Source organism: Polyodon spathula, chromosome 5, assembly GCF_017654505.1.
Source record: "Polyodon spathula isolate WHYD16114869_AA chromosome 5, ASM1765450v1, whole genome shotgun sequence".
Classification (NCBI taxonomy): domain Eukaryota; kingdom Metazoa; phylum Chordata; class Actinopteri; order Acipenseriformes; family Polyodontidae; genus Polyodon; species Polyodon spathula.
Window position 1 is genome coordinate 19,456,500 of NC_054538.1, and position 22,060 is coordinate 19,478,559.

The window sequence follows — 22,060 nt, forward strand, 5'->3', positions numbered from 1 at the left end:
GTCCTTGTCTGGGGAAAGCTGGTTGCTCAGGGCCTTATATTTATAGGAGTCCTGGTCTGCATGTTTTAAGTGGAACCAGAACTTGGCTGCTGTCTTCTGAAAATGGATTAGAAGGGGGAACAGTCCCAGCTCAGCCCTGCAGGCCTTATTGGGGACGTTTCTGTGAACCTGCAGAATATTTTTGCAAAATTCCATTTGTACGATTTCTGTTGGGCTTTTGGTTTTGTCTTTATGGAATAGAAAGCTTGACATATATTTTCTTTTAATGAATTTATAGCCAGGTTGAAACTCCCTGAAGCACTGATAGTCACACCCAGGTAGTTGTAGTTGGTGCTGTGATCTAATACGGTGTTGCCCAGAGTGAAGCGGTACCTGCTTTCCTGAGATCTGGATTTCTTCTGGAATACCATAACTCTGGTCTTGTCCAGATTGACTGTCAGTGCCCATCTGTGACAATGCAGCTCCAGCAGTGACAGGCTGTGCTGTAGACCCTGTTCTGTGGGTGACAGCAGAACCAGGTCATCTGCGTGGAGCAGGAATTTAATCTCTGTATCATGTATTGTTATCTATGCCACAGGCTTTCCTAGGTTTGAGGGCCTGGAGTTTCTCCTTTAGCTCATCCATAGTTACTGGTGAGTCTAACGGGTTCTGGCTGTCTTTTATTGTTTGTTCTAGTTCTTTTAATTTTTTAGAATTTAGTTTTTTGTTTTCTATTTTTTGGTAAAGGTTAGTGCAATGCAGTAGTTGAGGCGTGACTCCGGCTGGTGGGTTTCCTAGCTGAGCTACATTCACTGTCAAACCATTTCTCATTGGGAGGATTCTTTTTTTTTTTTTCATTGATATTTTGCATAGATTTGATTTTTTTGACAATTTCTCAAAAATACTGTTTACATTTTCAGCAGATAAATTTACTTCTTTTTGGTTATTTTGGTAATGTTTTTTTTTTGGAAGCTTTTTAGCATACTTCCACCTCATCACTGGTTAATGCCCTCTGTTAGTCTGCAGTGCTGTCACTCAGTAGTTGGGGCAGGTTTAAAGTATTCAGAACGAATCAATGATAGATACAAGTCAGGAAGGTTGGACATGTCCCAGCAGCACTGGGAAATGTATGTATTATTATTTTTGTTGTAAATTGTATTTTTCAATGGTTAAAGGGTAAAGTCAACGTGAATTGATTAACCGTTTCCACAGTTTTTCCCGTGTTTATTTGATATCCACTGATCTCATTTGTTTTGTATCAGGGTGTTTTATCGGGTTTTGTTTGTTAAAACGGAAAATCAGAAAACTGCTAAAAACTATTTTGGTTATTTTATGTTGAGGAAATCACAAATGTTCTACATGTTGTGTAATTTGAGTTGAAACACAAATAGAAAGTATAACTATACTTTTAAAAATTAAAATAAAACTAAAAATACATCTTATGATGGGAATTCATTTTCTTTTGTGTGGGGGTTACTTGATTTTACATACATGTTAGTTCAAATCCCTTTCAATGATTATACAGCAGTGGTGACGGTGTAGTGGGAGTTCAGTCCCTTTCAATGATTATACAGCAGTGGTGACGGTGTAGTGGGAGTTCAGTCCCTTTCAATGATTATACAGCAGTGGTGACGGTGTAGTGGGAGTTCAGTCCCTTTCAATGATTATACAGCAGTGGTGACGGTGTAGTGGGAGTTCAGTCCCTTTCAATGATTATACAGCAGTGGTGACGGTGTAGTGGGAGTTCAGTCCCTTTCAATGATTATACAGCAGTGGTGACGGTGTAGTGGGAGTTCAGTCCCTTTCAATGATTATACAGCAGTGGTGACGGTGTAGTGGGAGTTCAGTCCCTTTCAATGATTATACAGCAGTGGTGACGGTGTAGTGGGAGTTCAGTCCCTTTCAATGATTATACAGCAGTGGTGACGGTGTAGTGGGAGTTATACAGCAGTGGTGACGGTCAGATTATACAGCAGTGGTGACGGTGTAGTGGGAGTTCAGTCCCTTTCAATGATTATACAGCAGTGGTGACGGTGTAGTGGGAGATCAGTCCCTTTCAATGATTATACAGCAGTGGTGACGGTGTAGTGGGAGTTCAGTCCCTTTCAATGATTATACAGCAGTGGTGACGGTGTAGTGGGAATTCAGTCCCTTTCAATGATTATACAGCAGTGGTGACGGTGTAGTTGGAGATCAGTCCTGGTGCAGGTATAGCACCTGAATTGCTGGTTGCCAAAAAACTCCCTGGCTTAGGATGAATGAGATTGAAACACTTCAACAATTAAGAGCAATCTGAATTATTTTTAAATTATGTGTACTACTAAAAAGTAGTTTAGGCTTAGATGTTTTAATAATGTAATTAGTTATAATAAGAGCAAGAAGCCAGCCTACCTGGAGATGGTATTTCAGGTATCACCAGTAAAGCAGGGATGGAAATAAGACTCCCATTGCATAGCAGTTTGATCCATTCCTGGTTTCACTATGCGTTTAATTAGACAACATGAGCTTGTTACCCATACACTGTGTCTAACCAAGCTTCTATTAAAACCTGGAATGGGAGAATCTGCTATGCAATATGAGTCTTATTACCATCCCTGGTAAAGGCATGTGTCACTAATCTACTGTTCAAATTTCACTTTTTAACTGTTATTGTTTTACCATTTTTTCTGCTTGTTATAGATAGTCACATGCACTTATACTGTTGCATAGTTGCATGGTAACATTATATTTTGATTGGAAACTAAGATTATAGTATTATTTACCATTACCATTAATGCTTGTGTTTAGATACCAATTCAGAGCTGGGTCTAGAACACCAAAAAAACTGAATTCACTTTGTGTACTAAAAAAAAAAAAAAATACCCCCCAGACAGGTGTCTAGGGAACCTTTTTTGTATTCCAGTTAGCATGTTAAGGTTGTTTTAAAAAACTGAAATCCCCCCCTACCCCCTGCAAGTGCTTGAGGCAGGCATATAACTTCAAACCACCAGCTTTGCTTTTTTTTATTATTATTTTTTGGCAGCCCTCTGCGTTTTTCTGTGCTGTCTGGTGCGAACAGCTGACAGCCGCAGACGTAACGTATAACTCGGGAATCCAGAGGGAGAAGTTTTGCCAAGAAGCTGTGAAGAGGGACTGCGAAGGAGGGGGGTGGGGGGTGGGGGTGTGCGGGCACAGAAAAAGAAGAAGAAACATTGTCGACTGCAGCAGCTGTGTCATTAAACAAAAAAATTATAATTTAATAAAAGAAAGAAAAAAGAAGGATAGTTGGATGCCTCCTGCCGGGGATCTGAGACAGATGTTTTCAGACAGTGCTGAACGTGTCCGGTTAGAGGAGAGAGAGGGGCAGGAGGGGGGCAGTGGTGTGGGTAGCAAACACAGTGACTTCATCGCTGCAAGTGCAGCAGCAAAAGTATTTCAGGAAGACACCAGGAGAGTTTATTCAAGCTTAGGTGTAACGGCCGGTCTCTCCACTTTACATCTGCCTGCCAGGACTGCCTGCTATTGAAGCTGTAGTGCCCTAAGCGTTGTGCTTTGTCTGTCTCTGAATAAAGTGCGGCATTGTGATTTGCTAATCTAGCTCCAGTTACTTGACTTTTCAATGTGGATTTGGAGTGCATCCCGGAGTTTTGTTTGCTGAGCTTTTTTCCCTACTCCTGTTTCAGAGACACCACTGGATTTGAGAGAGAGAGAGAGAGAGAGAGAGAGAGAGAGAGAGAGCGAGAGAGAGTGAGAGAGAGAGAGAGAGAGAGCGAGCACTGAGCACATGAGAAAGAGAGACAGCCTTCTGTACAGAGCTCCTGTCTCTGCTGTGTAGAAGGGGGATCAATGGATACGAAGCTCATCTGCTTGTTTTTCCTTTCCTGGGTGCCGGGACTCACAGTGGGGAACAATACCGGACGCATCAAGGTGGTCTTCACACCCACCATCTGCAAAGTGACCTGCATCCAGGGCAAGTGCCAGAACAGCTGTGAGAAGGGCAACACCACCACCATCATTAGTGAGAATGGACACTCCACTGACACTCTCACAGCACCCAACTTCCGAGTAGGTGAGTACACACTGCCTCCTATTCTACCCGCTAAACAGTTGACCAAGGGAGCTAAACTGTTCCAAAAGTTTTTTTGTGCTACCCACAAGTCTATCTATCTATCCACCCACTCAAATGTTCCCTTCTAATCCTCTGTCATTTGTCAGCCCAGCACTGTTTTGCATACTGTACATTCTTAAAAGTTTGTATAAACTACTGTAGAAGAAAATTACAACTTCTAAAACCTTAACCCCCTCCCCCACAATTTTGTTTCTAATTTCTAATCACAATGGATCGATGCATCAAATGGGTCAAATACCCATCGATGGATCAAAACAAAATTAATAACCTGAAACCACATTTCGTTTCATTAATCAATTTTATTAGGATGACATTAAATTAGTAAAACTATACTCTAGTTCCCTGCCTTTGCTTCCTTTGTTTAACTATTTCTTTTAGAAAGAAAATTGACCCAAACAGCCCCCAGTAAAACAAATAACAGACCTGATCGTGGATGTTGTTACACAAGATGTTAGACCCATGGAGGGAGCTTCATTTAAAAATCTTATAGCATGAAATGCCCTGTGCAGGGCATAATATAAACCTATGCATTCAGAACAGTTTGGAGGATGTTCGATCACACATTAGTGCCAACACAAGAAGACATTTAAAAAGAAGGGAGCTGGCAATGAGTGCTTTAAATAAAAAAAAAAAAAACGAACTGCTGAACACAGAAAAGGCACCACTAAAGTTAAAAAAGGGATGTGCAAACAAAGTGGAACACGGTATATGTTTGAGTGTCTGCTCGAGTTGAAGTGACCAGTAATTTCAGTTTTGTCAAACCCTGATTTGACAAAAAATTTGCAGAATTTCTTTTCATTGGATTTTGTTGCAAATTATTTTTTTCTAACCCGATTGCTCTCAGTCAAGACATCTTAAGGTAAGAAACATTTTAATAATTTAACTGTTTATGAGAAGCTCGCTGGGCATCGTTTGATTTACAGTATATTAGAAAATAGAAAATGTATAAGGTTTATTTTACTTTAAAATTAGAAAGAGATAAACTGCAGAAACGTTTCATTTTCCTGCTGACATCTGATATCTGAAAACATGTGTTTTGTTATTCTCTACAATATTTTTTCTATTGTGTTATGGAAGCCCTGTTTTAAAGTCCAAGTCATTTTAAGGATTGCTGTGTCCTCAACATTTGCTGTCCTCTATCCCTGACACATCCTGAGCTCTCTAAGAACTGCAGCAAACTGAAGTCTTCTAACAAAACTTCAGTATATACTTCCAGCACTGATGCTGTAACCCCAGTACAGTGTGGTGAGGAGGGAGAAGTGCTCTGAATTGGATGTTGGTACTAGGTAACGGTTTAGTGATCCAGGTCAGGCTTTTTGACATAGTGACCTATTCTTCATCCGTTTGCCTAACTCTGTCTGAGGACTGGCATCAATTATAAGCCCCTAATTCCGAGCTGACATGGTGTCTGTTTATTTGGTCTCTAGGTTTGGTTTTTGCGGGGTTTTTTTGAAGACAGTGAATGCAGGTTTATTTAAGTCGGTCAGAGGGCATCAGCCATAAGAGGTTGCTAACTGACGACTTTAACGCCTACAATAGGTGGATACAGGGAAGGTTTTGGTCTGAATAGTCAAACCCTTGCTTCACAGATGCAGTATCCATCTTCACAATGGATTTCTTGTGCAATGTGCTGCGGAAGACCAAGATTGGTTTCAGAGTAACATGACATTTTAATTTCGGCAGCCAGCAACGTTGGTTTATGTTTCCTCTCCATGTGCGAGGGTCAGAGATTTCATTTTATGATATGTGCTGGTGGTATTCTAGGAGTATTATACACTCGATCTATATATATATATATATAATATATATATATATATATATATATATATATATATATATATATATATATATACACACAAAATAGAAATGACTTAATAATTATAATATAATTATTAATTATTTTTGTAGTAGTAGTAGTAGTATTAGTAGTATAACATGTTTCCAATGAGGTGAATTCTGAGGATGTCCTTCCCTCGTTTCATTGGGGTTTGAAAGTAAAGACTTTCTTTTGTAATTTATCCTGGACTGGAACTGTATTTTATCAAGGGCTGAAGGAAGTCAGGTCAATATTTGCGTCACACATTGGAACAGCACTGCACTTCTTTAAAATAGGGCCAAGGGATCGTTGATGCCAGCAAATGAAATAGGGCCTTAAAAAGACAGCACTTTTCATGTTGCTGTGTCCTCCATCATTGCTTGTGTTCTGGTTGAGAGCTTCCAAGTTTCTACAGTGTAAATGTGCACAGTCATTGTGCAGTTTCCCAAGTTTTTTTCATGCTTATATGATCTATTTTCATTAATTTTTTTACCATGTTTTGTAATATGTCGTCTTCATGCCCGGAGTGTGGTTTTTGTCAATGAGTCCTTAGCAGACAGCTGCTCGGGATGTCGGACAATAAGGCAGTCTGATCATTTGTCAGTTGTTTTAAGTAGGAAGCGGCAGTGTTGATGGATGGCTTTTGGTTTGTTGCTGTTAGTTTATCCGCCTTGTAATCTGAATCTCTGGCGTAGTGTCAGTGCAGGCTACCAGTTGAAACATGCAATCCACTGAATCAATCTTTCTGAAAAGTAAAGTTATTTACCGTCTCAGGGCAAGATTTTACAAATATTTAGATTTCATAATACATAGCTCTTTGCTGCTGCTGGTCATGCCTGTTTTGGAGTGGCAAGAAAGCTTCAGGGAGGCAGAAAGCTTGTGTGTCTGTAGTGGAACCTACAGGAAACAATTGGGAGTCATATTGTTTAAAAATGAATAGGATTATAGAACAGTACAGCTTTAAAACTGACTTAAATAACTCCCAATATCTCCTTTAGTGCAGCTATCAGAGCTGGATGTTGTTTTTTTTTTTTTTTAAGTTGCAAACATTTAAAAGCCAAGGCTTTTGAACTATCCAGCTTTAAATAATGGATTTGTTTGAAACCTGGAAAGATTTTTTTTACTTTGTCTCAGTGCTTTTTGTAAATGTACTTGAACTGGTGTTGCCTGCTGTGTTGCCTGGTCTTGGAGTCCCTACCAGGACTATGTTTGTCTGAGAAAACTCACAGATGTTCATTATGAAACAGAAAGCATTCTATTTTTTTTTTTCTTTGAGTGCTAGTTGGCATGAGCTGTGCCAAGTTGTGGCAAGTGTTTGCAGACTGATTCCAGATCACTTTTTTTTCTGTGTTCTCATTACAGCTTACAGTATGTCTACCACCCCTCATCTCTAAATTGCCAGCCCCAGACCCCCAAGCTAAAATACCATTACATAAGCAGTCTGATTTTAGAAAGGTCATACATAAGTAGATGAGAAAAAATTAGTTTATAAGTCTTTCCTGTGTGGTCCTTGAGGCAAATAGGTAGTACATTAAAGATAGTCAAGCACTAGGCAACCACAGTGATAGTGACTCCTGTGCAAACAGTTTAAAAAAAAAAATGCTTCTTTCAGTTTATGGGCCAGTTGCAGTTAATGTGCAGTTCAAAGTAATTTTAAGAGATCTACTGTAGCTAGGGTTTATCGGCCCAAGGTTATCTTTGCTAGACTGCAGCACATTGGTTAGGAATTCGTATCACCTCTTCGTGGCTCGGTCCCTTTGGGAGCATTGATTTATGAGTGTGATTTATTTCATTGCGCTATTAGGAATCTGTCAGGCCAGCTTTGTAATCAGGTGCATGTTAGCAGTAATTGGAAGCATGTGAGAGTATGGTGGGATGCAGGAATAGTTGCTGCTATTTGAGCTGGGAAGGAGCTAGCTGCTGAGTTTGCCAGAGGCTCTCTTGTTATTTCATTCCGTACTTCTCCAGATCTCTGTACTTCTGCTCTGTAACGGTAAAGCACGGCCCAGCTGTGAAACATACTAGCCAAAACGATCATGAGATGGTAAAATGTACAGACCTGACCTTATTTGGTAAAGAGTTTTGAGTAGACGGTTCTTTCAGTAATTGTCATTTCCTCTCTGTCAGACTTCATTACTTTAAAATCATAACATTGCCAGCTTCTTTCTTTTTTCCCTTTTTTTTTTTTTTTTTTTTTTTACCTGGCAACTGAAATGAAGTTTTAGGATTCTTCTGGCAGCCTGCTGAGTTCTACCTGGGATGGCCAAAGAATGTCCAGTGTAAACAAACTGTACTTTTAGAGATTACAAAAAAACGACATCCCACGCAAGCTAGCTAGTATAGTGCTGAGGAAAGAGTTATCTTTACACTGACTGTACGGTGATTCTGCATGTAGATTAGTTCTGGTGACAAAAAGTAGATACACTGTGCATACTCAATAGAACAGCAATAGAATTAGACAAACACTTTTAAAAAAAAAGTTTTTGATATAGCACAAACAACAGTGACTCTTTAATGAAATACTTGTCTTATCCTGTGTCAAAGTCTCTTTTTAGTACTGCTAGATGTCAAATGATTGCGTGATATAGTATATGGATAGAGTTGCCAGATCTATGTGAACTCTATAGTTAGTTCGAAGACATGCTTGTGGTCTAGCTGCAGTAAGCTGTACTGGGCTAGAAAATGCACTGCTTAGTACTAGGTTGGGTGTCCTTCACTGTCCTTTTGCCGTCTTTATATGAAGCCGTGGTAGGCTGATTGCCCTGCACAATGGGGAATTAGTGTTGGTGTCATTTGTATGGGGAAATGGGTTTATTTACTCTTTGGGTTGATTTGTTTGATTAAATTATTGTTTTCAGACGGACATTCGATTGAGAACTGCTTTCTGCTAGGCTGGGTTGAGGGGAAGGGCAGCAAGTGATTGGCTGTGCTGGTCCTCAATCAGCAGGTGGGCGGGTCTTGACAGTGTGTCCGTCAGCATAAAAACATCCAGTCAAGATGCTCTGCAGGAACGACAGCTACGCAGCCCTGAAACTGCAAGCGGTGCTTGTGAAGGCAATGCCCAGCCAAGGCCGTATGAAGCAGCAGGAGTCGTTGTATGAATACCGGCTCATCAGTAGGTTAGTTTAGGAGATAGTGATCCCATATAATGTATAGCGAGGGTTACGTAGTTTAGCCGGTTCCTGGAGCGGGACGCCTCGTTTATAAGGCTAGCGCTCGCCCTTTGTGGCACCTTTTATTTTTAGTTTTTGTACTGTGTTTTATTGTGCCTGTTGTACAGCTTGTTGTATGTGTCCTCTGTGTGTTACCATGGCTGGTAACGTCACACGATCACATTTACTTTCTTTTTGTTTGTTAATAAATCCCTGCGCACCTGTGTTGCCGTTTCAACTCCACCCCCAGTCGTCTCTCTGTATTGCTTAATCAGTGGCTACCCACACATGTGACACAAGCACCCTCTCACAGAAGCTCAGAACTCACTTCAATATCTGCAATCTACAGGAATTAAAGCCTGTCACGTGTGGATAGCCGCTGATATGCATGACAGAGACATGGAGTTGGAGTTGAAAACGCCAGCACAGGGGCGCAGCATTTATTCACACAAACAGAAAGTATGCAAAGAGTTAATGTGACATTACCAGCGGTGGTAACGCGTAGAGGACACATACAGCAAGCTGTACACAAATAAAACACAGTACAAAACTACAAATAAAAGGTGCCACACAGAGCGAGCGCTAGCCTTATAAACGAAGCGTCCCGCTCAAGGAACTATGTAACCCTTGCTGTACATTGCGTGGGATCACTATCTCCTAAACTAACCTACTGATGAGCCGGTATTCATACAACGACTCCTGCTGCTTCATACGGCCTTGGCTGGGCATTGCCTTCACAAGCACCGCTTGCAGTTTCAGGGCTGTGTAGCTGTCGTTCCTGCAGAGCGGGTGCTCCCCTCTGTAGCATGGAGTTACAGTCGCCCAGAGCCATCTCCACCGGATGTTTTTAAACTGACGGACACTCGGTCAAGAATCGTCCTGATTGAGGACCGGCACAGCCAATCACTTCCTGCCCTTCCCCTCAACCAAGCCTAGCAGGCAGCAAGTCTCAAAAATCAAGTGCCAGATACAGGAAGCAGTTATAATTAAGTAGAATACGACAATACTGTATGTCAGGTCTTTAGAGAATCTGAGGAATTCCTTCCATTTTTTCTCAGTCAGCCACCTCAACACATATTCCTTTCCCTTTAGGGTATTTTTGGAAATTCTACAGATCCAGGAAAAGGAGACACAACGGTGTAAGGAATTAAATTGAGTGCATACAGTAATTCAAATAAAGTGGGCCTCAGTGTAAAATTAGTTGTGCACCTGTGGAATACTATGATTTTAAGAAAGAGGCAAGAGAGTACCAAATGAACAAGTTGCATTCAGATAAAGGCACTGCAGTGCACACATGTTGCTTTGTCTTTCAGGACAGAGTTGCCACCCACACCTGTGGTCAATTGTTTTCTCTCCACAACGGCTTGAATTTATACCACCATTAGTGGATCTGGTTTCATTACGGGGCTGACATCATGCAGGAAAATTCATGTTTCCTGATTGAGAGAGTTTGGAGGTCTGTGTTTTTACCTACATTGCTTTCAAGTTGCCACTCCTGGAGAAATCTAAACCAAAATGTGGCTTTGGTGAGGATCCCAAAGCATAGTCACACCCAATGTATCCAGTGGCACAAGATTACTTTGTTGGTGTTCTTGCTGTTTAAATCTTTACTTTGTGTGACTTCAGAGTGATTTATATGCCTATATGGTGTTTTTCACTGGAAAGTATGAGCTTGCAGGTGGACTGACAGATGCACTGAGATAAGGAGGAACTTACATAGGGCGGCACAGTGGTTAGCGCTGCTGCCTCACAGCTCCAGGGTACTGGGTTCGATTCCGGCCTCAGGGGTCTGTCTATGTGGAGTTTGCATGTTCTCCCCATGTTCGCGTGGGTTTTCTCTGGGTACTGCTCTCTAAATTGCCCCTGAGTTGCCCTGCGGTGAACTGGCGTCCCATCCAGGGTGAAGTCCTACCTTGCGTCCTGTGTCTTCCGGGTGAGCTCCTGCTCACCGCGACCCTCTATAGCAGTTACAGATAATGAATGGATGGAAGAACTTACATATTACTGTGACTCATTTCCAACCTCATCTCACAAACACATTACAGAGTCTCTAAATGGTTTTTTCTATGAAAAAAATGTTGTGTAATGGAGTGTAGTCACAGAGAGCAGCTGTCCTGTGGTCTCTGTGAGTTCTGAGGAATGTGTTCAGCATTACTGGAGCTTATGTCACTTTTCATTGAAACTGGCATGAAAGACCAAAGGGGTTTAGCAAACTCACAGCCTGACCCTTCAGAAAGAAGAATGTCCTGGAAAGAGATTAACAGCACTCCAAAATGAAAGGAGTATACAGCTGTGGCCAAAGGAAATGGGAACTTTAGAGCGAAAGTCACCCAGAATTGTTTTGTTCATAAAAATGTTCAAGGGGTGATTGATTGGCCACTGAAATAACCTTGTTTCAGCCCACTTAAAATGCATAAGCTTTCCTTCTAAAAGAAATGCGTACGAATAAGTCAAACTGTGGTTAAACAGTAATGGATTGGAACAGTTGACAATGACGATTGACAGTACACATTGAAAGTTTTCATCTAATTTTGTAAACTGTCTTAACAAGCTTGATCTGTTCATTTAGTATATTGTAACATGGTTATGTTTAGTGCTGGCCGTTGGCGACAGCTCCGTATCATGTTACCTATCCAGTCTAAAGCCGGGGACACACTGCCCGATGCGATCGATGCATCTCTCTGGCAGAGGTTGCACTGCAAAAAACACCTCTGAGAGCGGGCATCAGACACACCGATTGAAATCACAGGAAGGACACAATTTGTACAATTTTTTTCTGATGTTTGACCTGCATAAAGTACAGCGGCAATGAGTCAAATCAATGACAATAGGCAAAAACATAAAGTTAAGACAGTACTATATACAGTTTTGGCTAGATGGCGGCATGATTGTGAAAACCACATATGACTGGAGACATGCATCTCTATTAATATATACACACACACACACACGCACACAAGATACATACATACATGCATACATACATACATACACAAGGTATTCCATTGGTTTGTATATGTCCGGTTAGACAACTTTTGAAAACAAGCCCTGACAGCCCCATGAGCATTGTACTTTTTAACTATGAAATATTTACACAATACTTAAAAATGCTGCTACAACCACGATTCATTTAATATTAATAGTGTTTTAATTAAATTATAACTAACCTCATTTTTATTTACAATGTAGGGAACGTACAGTGTCGATCAAATGCTAATAATGAAAACTTTTATTATGTTTTCCCTTGATTGTAAATAAAAATGTTATTTGGTACCATAGCTCTGCCCGCCTGTTCCCTTTACACAGCGCCCTCACAGGGCAGGAAGGAGATCTAACACCAAGAATCATTCGATCTCTGTCACATCCTGTCACAAAGACGGCTGGAGTGGGGGATGTCAGACCAGAAACAGGAACCAGGAAATAAATAAAAAGAGAGGTGGAGTTTGGTGGAGCTGAGCGAATGGTCTCGCTCAGCATTTAATAAATTTATATATACAAGCAGAAAATAAAAGGTTGCAAAGACAAACAAAAACACAGGACACGGCACTGGTAACCAAAATAAACAGACAAACAAAACAGACTAACACTAAACAAAACACGATGAGCTTCTATTTTACTTAATACAATTACAATTACCTCCGTCTCCAATCCTGTTATCCGCTCACCGAACACACAACCCCGAGTGAGTGAAAGCATGCAGGTTTTATGCAGCTGTACCGAGACTCGATTGCTAATCAATCATTCAATTAGAGTCGCGGTACAACTGCATGTGAATTAATAAAGTGCAATTCCCCGTGCTCATATATTATTACTTTTTACTTGCTCGTGAAGTGCTGTGCAGTCCTCATGCCTAAATACAAATATAAATTTTAAACACTCTTGTTACACAGACCCGTTTATATCCCGTGTACCAATGACTATACACCAACATTAACACACAATATATAACAGAAAATACACACAGGGGCGGGCAGTTTGCCACACATCCCCATACATGTTATAATACTCTTTTACCAAATATGTCATATGCATTGTTTTAATTGTGAGTCTATTTAACGAAAGATGTTAAATGTTTATATATAAACAATATAGAAATGCTGTATATATATAATTCATATTAGTACTGTATTTTGTAACAAACTAAAGAAAATATGTTTTTTCTTAATAACATGTATCGGTAAGTATGTTTTCTTAAAAGGAAAAAAAGAAACTTGATCAAATCACGTCAAAGTGTGCTCGCTCACCGGAGGTGCACAGTAGAGGTCAGTACACTATTAATGATTCTGGAGGAGGCTTTGATGAACAAAGGCTCCCTTTGTAATACTCATGTGCTTTTGGTACTGTTCAGTATTGTTGTTAACAGCTGTCAACGGTGTGGGGTCCATTTATATAGAGAAGAGTTTAGGATAAAGTAAAAAAGGACAGTTATATTAAAGAAATATGGCATAGTAATAGGAAAGTGGCGATTGAGACAACATTTTACCAGTGTATTACCCTTTATTACTATTTATTGCACATTTAGTTTCACTGCAGTGTCATTGAAGGTCTTTGAAGTGTGGTATTACTCAACTGCAGTGCAGGTTACTAATAAAACATTAAAGGGAGAACAGTATTTTAACCAGCTGGTGTAATAACAATGACCAGCTATAATTAAAGCAGTGCTCAGGAGCTGTAACACTGGGGCTGCTGTTATTGTTTACACTGTGCAATGTTTATTAAATGGTATTTTACAGACCTACATTGGTGGGAGATGTCTTGGTGGGACATGATAGTCTTATGAAAAATGCCTTAAAAGTTGTCTTCCGGTGTATGATTAGGGGGAAGCCTGATGCATCGATCCCAGCTGCTTTAAATGATACAAATCAACCCTAAACCCCCTTTCTTCTTTAGGATTTAATCCTAGACTTCAAAAGCTGTTCTTCTTGCTTTGTGACATAGTTGGAACCAGGTGCTATAAAATAGCTGTAAAGTACTGTAGGTGCCAACTAAACCCAGTATTATTGCACCATTCATTAGCATTCTTGTTTGAAAATCTCATCAGACGGGATGCCCATTAGCAACTCAGATTTTGTTTTGCCCAAAGATTACAAATGTATATATATATATATATATATATATATATATTTGGTCCCATACCCCACCCCCGTGGTACCTGTGTATGTGGTAGACTGATTTTATGTTTTATTTTATTGAGGGAGAAATATTACGTGTATTCACTTCGTTTTTACATTGAAAGGCATTACATTGGGACATATTTCGTAGTACATTATTGCCATAGAAAAAAAACGTTTTGTACATTTTTCGTAGTACATTAGTTGACACTTAGAAAAAAAAAGTTAGGATCGTTTTTTTCCATCATAAGGGGTGACACTTAGTAAAATTAATCGTCAAAATTCGATTTGCAGCTAGCCCTCACAAGTCAAGCTTCGTTGTTGTGTTTTGGTTTTGGTTCACGGTAGTCGGGCGAGGGGAAGAAAGATTGGGCTTGCACCAGGTTCGGCTGCCGGAGCGGGGCTGAAGCGAAGCTGAAGCGTCTCGTCTCCTGGATAAAGCTGCAGCTCCTCTTGCAGCAAAAAACCTAAATGCATTAGGAAAGATTACTATGTAATAGGCCTAATATTTATTTAGTTATAAAACAAATGCTGAATAAGATGTCTGGTATAAAGTGCCAACGCAGCTTTTCTTCAGTTCAGATACTGTATCAAAAGGGAGAGACAGAAACGGAAGTTAGACTGAGAAGTTGTTTGCAGTTTGAACAACACCGGCACTGTATTTACTGTAGAAATAGTGCATGAACCACTAGTATAGGGAACTGGGGGATATGCTGTAGGAGCATTATGTCCGAGGCGCATTATAATCGAGAATCTTATATTGTGTGTCCTTTTCTCTTAATCTATTACAGACACCTCCTCCTTCAGAGGGGGAGCAGGAGGAAATACAGCAAATTAAAACAATACAACTGTGTTCGTAAAACACTACCAGCTTAGCCCTTTCTGGGCTTGGTTTGTAATCCTGAGCAGTCTATTGCGTTTCTTCCACTCAGCACACACTGAGAATGCTTAATACTATATAAAATAACAGTACTGTAGTATGGAGGTTATATCCAAACAAAAGGTGCATTTTGTACTCACTTTTTGTTTTTGTATTTCATCTTAAATGTAGGTTTTGTTTTGCTCAGTTAAGTTGTTGTTTAAGTAAATATTAGCAAAATGCGATTTATATTTTTTAGTTCCAGAGCTTTAATGGCAGAGGTTATCAAAATAACCAAGCCACAATATTGTACAGTACCTTTGGAACTGAAGAGCTCCCTTGTATACTGTAGAATAGGAAAATGGGCTTGCTAACTGTGCAGAGAATATTAATCACTGGAAGCTGGTATTTTGGAAAAGTTTGCTGAAGAGGATTTCATTTATCAATGGACAGTTTCGACCAGCATGGTATCTGATGATTTTTGTTTTTGTTCCAGTAAATTACTTTTTATAAACATTAGCTCTCCTCAGGAATGCGTGTGTTTGTTCTGATGACAGGGCATCAGATTTGCAGCAGTATTTTTTTTGTTTATTTTTTATTTAAAGTAGAATTCTGGAAAATGAGTTAAGCCCGCAACTGGAATTAATACCTAGACATTTCAGTGTATCAGAGGTCAGCTGTTCAGACAGCTAGGAGGAGATTTGCAGGGTTGTTGAAGAATGTGGTTTTATGGTGGGTTCTGTGCAGGCTGGCAATGGTGTGTCACTGAAATTGACAAGCCTTGAAGATACAGCGCAGATTATTCATATAAGGCTTATGTTCAGATCAGGCAATTCATCTCAAGGAGGAGTGTGCTGAGTTTATCAACACATTGCATAGGGTTTTTCCACAGGCATCATTTACAAGGTGGATGCAGAGACATGTTCCCCTCACTTTTTCAACAACAGGGAAATGTCCCCCACACATTGCAGCAGTAGTAAAACTTTTGTTTCTCAATAATGTATTCATATAATCACTAGTCAATACAGAGTGGGACTTTATGGTAAAGGAATACTGCAGCTGCCAATCTCTGCACTAATCGAGTTTAAGTGCGCCAAAGTCTGACTGGAAATGACATTAGTAGGGTCACACGACAAATGCGTAAGGGAGGCAGCACCTGGGTTGAAAATTGGAAGGAAATGGGTGGCAAAGAAAGCTGTGGAAGATGCTAAGGCTGCCCTTCGAATCGGAGATATAATGGGGCAAGTTCAGCATGAAAGAGGAGGTCTTGGTCTGATCCCTGGAGCCAGCATTGCACTTCGGCCATCAACACCAGGCAGAAGGATGTCTACATCGACAGATGGAAAGAGGAGCAAATGGATGGAGATGTGGATGGATCACATTAGTTTACTGTGGAGCTACACCTTAGTTGGTGCTTGTCTTGGTGAGAGCCGAGTTCAAATCAGCATGAAGTTTTAACATCTACTCTCATGTAGTGGAACTCCACTAGGACCCAGCAGAAAAGCCAATCAACTGAGGCAAGGTTGACTCGCTATGCATTCTGGATGATCTTAAGCAGTGAGGAAAAAGTGGAGCCCAATAGTAAAGAACTGTTTCTAGAAGTTTTTTTTTCATTGTGAAATTTCTCAATCGCGATACCATTTTCGATGTCTATGGTCTCAATTCTATAAAAAATCTTTTTTTTTTGAGCATTGGGATCTTATTGTCATACAGTGGCTGTGAAATCCCCCTTCCTGTCCTCCAAAGACGGAGTTCACTACCTCAAATATGTCATTCTTAATGAAATGAACATTTATTTGTTATTGTATTACTATATGTCCCAGATACGGAAACTGCCCCCACAACTTTTGTAACCAAAGTTACAGCTCTGGGCCATTTTCATCTTGGGATTCCAGTAAACCTCCTCTCTATACAGTAAAAAAAACAGCTAACATAAGGCCAGTCGCTGTTGGTCCCTTCGGTCGTGGTGTCTGGGTGATGAATTACAGACTAATTCCTTCTGCCATGGTCTTCGTGTACAAGTATGGCTACAATGTACTGTAATCTTGTCCTGGTCAATCACCCGGATTGGTATACATTTGAAGCCTTGTGAGATTAACTTGACAAATGTCCCCTGGCTGGCTGACCTGGCCTACTGCACAACAGTGCAAACTCCTGTGAGAGGTGCTGAAAGATGAGTGACCTCAGGAGACACTTCCTGCACCATACAGACTTCACGTCAGGGCATGTCCTGATGGGTGTCAAATATGTGTCAGAAAAGTGTATGTATATTTAACCCTTATTTATCGGGAGTTCCTGGCGAAATAACAATCCCTTTTGGGCTTGAAACTGCTGTGATTATCTACAAGTTAGAGCCAATTGTTTTTAAAAAGCCTTACATTAAAGGTGTACATTATATTTAACATGTAACTTTTCTACCCCGTTTTATTCTGAAAAAGAATAAAACAATACCAAAGTTAAGTATGTACCTGTTGTTTAGAAACAACTTCAAATATTTGTTTTAACTGCTCCCACCCACAAACTGGCTTGAATTTTATTAAATATATTATGAGAGTGCCAAGAGCTGTCTAGAAAATTACTTTGTACTGTAATCATTGGAAATGATTGCAGTTTATGCTGTTAATATGTGTAGTTTTTTCTTTAATTTGCGGAGGCGAGAGTGTGCCTGCTCGTGTGGAGACTAGCCGGGGATCCAGAGGAAATTCCTTTGTGGATGACTAAGCTTTGGGTGGCTGACAATTCTCAGAAAGAGCACACTTGAGGCTGGCTTACCAACAGAACCCAGATTCAGACAGCAGCACCTTCAAATCATAATTGTTGATTCTAGAAAATGTAATGTTTTCTCTTCGAAAACTGGAGACTTGTTCAAAAGCTGTGACGAAAGCTCCTGTATTTGTGCATATGTGGCGGAGGGACAGACCAATGGAACTTTGCCTTTAGGGGTGGAAGCGACACGATACAATAATGTTGAAATTCAATGGGCGCCTTAAGAGAGCTTGATATTAGAATAGAGATTATTTCTGAAAGCACAGATGTTCAGGAGGTAAAGGTTAGCTTGATATGCACCAGAACCACAATGAACTGGAAAATTATGAAAATAAAATATGACTACCCCTTTGATAGACTTCTATTGGCTCTGTGTCAGAAAAAATGTAGCACCACAGAACTTTACTGTGTTGCTGTATGTGTAATATTCAAAGTGAATTGTGTAAGGCACCCCTAACAGGCCAGTTTTCACACTAGAAGAAGAGTATTGTCCCAGTGGTAGGTAATTAATTAGTATTTTCACCTCAGCGAGGCTTGCAAGGTAAAAATTAGGTTGTTCAATTGATGTGTTTTGAGTTTGACATGTTCTAGTTGGAGGAAATTCAATAAAGAGGGTGAACTTCCAGCTCCTGATATAAACTGATGTTAGAATGGGCATATTATGTAGGTGTTTCTGTCATGTTCAGCCTTATAAAAGTTCACCACAGTAGTTTGTGGTGTTGCAATTGTAGTTAATCGTTACACAGAAAAATAAACTAGTTAATCAATCTGACCCAAAGCCGCCTTCTCTGCTCGTTCAGTATAGTGGAGCTTGTTGGTTCCATGGCCAGTGTTAAGTTCAGTGATGCTGCAGAGCTGTCATTGCATGCCTTGTGTGCAATAACGTGATGTTGAGATAAAAAAAAACATGCCAAATTTGCTGTGATGCACAGGTAGGTTTGAAAAGGATTTCCTTTTGGCAGACAGGGAGGACTGTTTACCATTAATCAATGTCAAAAGAGTACTCCTTTTCGAGCTGCATACGTTAGTAAATCTTTTTTTTTTTTTTTTTTTTTTCTGGGACCAAGGCAGTGTGTAAGCAATAAACAATCTATCTTCCATTTAAATTCATGTAATGCGAATGGGGGAACGGTGCACCAAAAAAGCAGTGAAACTGCAGCCAAGAACGTTGCAGAACTTTCTGAAAAGTGCATTCGTTAAGACTTATTAGACAATGTGGAGAAGGAGAATTAGGAAAGCAGAAAGTTGCCTCTTGATAGGGATAGACTAAAAATTAGTGGATGCTGAGCACGGCATCATCATAAGCAGATTATAACTGGCGCAACATCACACATAAAAACAACTGTGGTGTGTAGGTTTAAAAGTAATGTCAATGGAAGGAAACCTTGCAACTCACACATCAAAAAATACTTTATAGGTTAAACACACATTAAAAAAAACTTCGTCAGGGAGCCACAAAATTTTTCTTATTCACAGGTTCAAGTGTCTACTAATTAATGACTAATGACATTGCTTATGAGGAATAGAACAACATATTACCTAGCCACTTTACCAGGGTCTTTTAAAGCCACTGTATCCAGTATTATATCCATGACTGTTTGCCGTTGTTTTTTGATGATGGACAGACAGCCATGTTGAAATACTATGCTAAAAAAGCTACTGTGTTTTATACTTTCCCATAGTCTTACTGTATTGTTTTCTTCTTGTTACTTGTAGTTGTTTGCCACCTTCCCTGCATGAACGGGGGCCAATGCAGTGCCAGGGACAAGTGCCAGTGCCCCCCGAACTTCTCTGGCAAGTTCTGCCACATCCCAGTGCAGAGTGGGCACCAAAACCAGCAGTCCCAGCAACAGTCCCAGCAACACCAGCAGAAGCAGCAGCAGCACCAGCAGCAGCATGGGACAGCAAGCCGGAGCCAGGGGCCTCAGGTCCACTCCACACATACACTGCCGATGTCCTTCGGAGGCCAAAACGGTATCCAAGGTAAGGGGCTTCGGAGGGGGTGTAGCAGAAAGCAGATATTGTTTCTTTGAGGGATACAACAGGGATACCACGTGCCAGGGCTGTTGTACAGTAATTGCCAGCTGTTTGTTCCAACCACTTATCCCATCACTCGAATGAAACTGTGTGGGTGGTTTGTGGAAAAAATGACCAGCAGTGGGATTAACATTCTAGGAGCAAACAGTGGAATCCACAGTATTATGGATACATATTAATCAGTCAAAGATCAGTGACAAAACTCAGGGATTAAACATAAAACACTTTTGAACTTCTCTCACAGGTCTTACGGAACCAGAAAATATAAAAGCGTACTGTAGGAATCAAATGTAAAAAGATTTTAGAACAGACCAATATTAAAGTTGAAAAGACATTTAAAAAAAATATGTGGTTTAACCAAACTAAGCTAAGATACTCATCCATAACTATTGAGTACTCAATAGTGTGAATTTAGTAACACTGAAAGAAAATTAAATGACAAACATTTCGACCACAAGTCTTTTTCAATGTCTTCAAATTTAAATACATTAAAAAAGACTTCTAGTCGAAACATGTGACATTAAATTATTTAAGTTTCTTTTAGTATTACTAAATTAAAAAAGTGCTTTCTAAAGTTTTAACACACACTCTATATTGTTGATTGCCATTTGTTCTTGAATGGGACACTTTGAAGCCTACGTTAAAAGATACCTCTTTTGTTGCTCAGTAAATCATATATGGCTCAAAAGCCTTTTTCAAAAGGTTTATGTCTTTCAAGACAGTGGTGGAGGTACTAAACATCTGCTTTTGTTCAGGTGTAAATAAACAGTGCAACTTTTTGGAAGCATACTGTTCCATCTTAATAACTCAGAGTCAAGCAGCCTAAGATAGAAGGTTTGAGGAATTAGGATTAGAATTCAAATTAGATGAAATTAGATTAATAAAGGTTTGGTAGCACAAGGTAAGAACTTTGCAACTACTGTAACAGTGGTTTCTGTTCTGGTGGAATTACTGTGCAATTACATGGCAATGGTATTTATTATGGTGTTACAATGTAAGTACATCAAGTACCGACATGTCGACTTTCCATGCAGTGACACGGTAATTACTGTTGAAGAGCAGGAGCCGTCTGTAAGTTATAACTACACAGTTATTCATGTCCTGTATCTGAAATGCTGTCTAAAGTTCCTATGAGAAATTATTTTAGTCACTTGACCTTTGAAGACCAGGTACTGCACATGTACTGAGCTTACACCATGAAACAAGCCATCTCTGTTTTCAAAAGCATTTTTTATACATCATTATTAATCTGTTGCCATTATTACCAATATAACAGTTGTGTAGAAGCCTGTTGCAAACCAGAGTAAATTTATTTCTCCTGTGACCTACAGTAAAGAACTTGACAACCAATACCTGCAAATCATGACATGTATGAATTTACCAAGCAACTTACACACCTGGCTTTTTCAGCTGTGGTTGCCTTTATAATAGTTTATACTCTGAAAAGGGTTAAGCTGAAACAGATGTTTGCTTACTCGCTGGTACTATGTTCTGTTCTAATGTTCTGAGACTCCTCTTCTTGTCCTTTTTTTCCCAATTCTTGCAGTGAAGTTCCCTCCCAACATCGTAAACATTCACGTCAAGCACCCCCCAGAGGCCTCCGTCCAGATCCACCAGGTCTCCCGGATGGACGGCTCCAATGGTCAAAAGGTGAAAGGGTCACAGTCTGGCCACATCACATACCCTGGGGGCACAGCCCAGAAAGGACAGGGGCACCCAACTGTGTACCACACCCAGCAAAACATCGGTTACCAGTACCCCATCGCCTCCAAAATCCAGCTGGGGCGCTGCTTCCAGGAGACCACAGGGGCGCAGGTGAGACTAGAACCTAAACGGTTCCTAAGGTCTGGCCTTATGATGCTTCTTCCTTTTGCAACCTGTTGCCTATGAATCTTGAGGCCTTGTGTACAGGCAATAGAATCACTATTCCTCAATCACTTTGTATTCCCTTCTTACCAGATTGAATATCCAACGCAACAGGAAAAAACATTCAGTATCAGTAACAGGAGGTCACCAGGGGATTCTTTAAATACAGGCCTGGCTCCTCCAGACCCATCAAAGTCAGGAAATGGGCTGTACAGTTACTGTGTAATGCTTGGGGTTCCCCTTATAAAACTTCTCATAGTAAAAGCACAGCAAAGTGTAATAAAGCAAAGTGAAAGCATGGTAAAATCATAGGTAAGCATTCTAGAATAGCAAAGTACGGTAAAGCAGATTAATAAACATGGCAAA

General features: G+C 40.2%; 1 protein-coding gene across 13 annotated transcripts in view; it reads left to right on the forward strand.

Annotated features, from left to right (window-relative positions):
- The window catches only part of ltbp1 (latent transforming growth factor beta binding protein 1), a 132,636-nt gene that overhangs the window by 37,583 nt on the left and 72,993 nt on the right, over positions 1–22,060 (forward strand). For 10 of the 13 annotated variants that reach the window (XM_041249978.1, XM_041249971.1, XM_041249969.1 and 7 more), the window contains exons 5-7: positions 3,860–4,027; positions 19,508–19,774; positions 21,375–21,643. In XM_041249978.1, the coding sequence (XP_041105912.1) occupies positions 3,860–4,027; positions 19,508–19,774; positions 21,375–21,643 (704 nt within the window). Of the gene's footprint in view, positions 1–3,167; positions 4,028–4,931; positions 4,947–19,507; positions 19,775–21,374; positions 21,644–22,060 lie in introns of those variants that run through there. The other 3 variants (XM_041249981.1, XM_041249980.1, XM_041249982.1) reach the window with 3 other exon arrangements.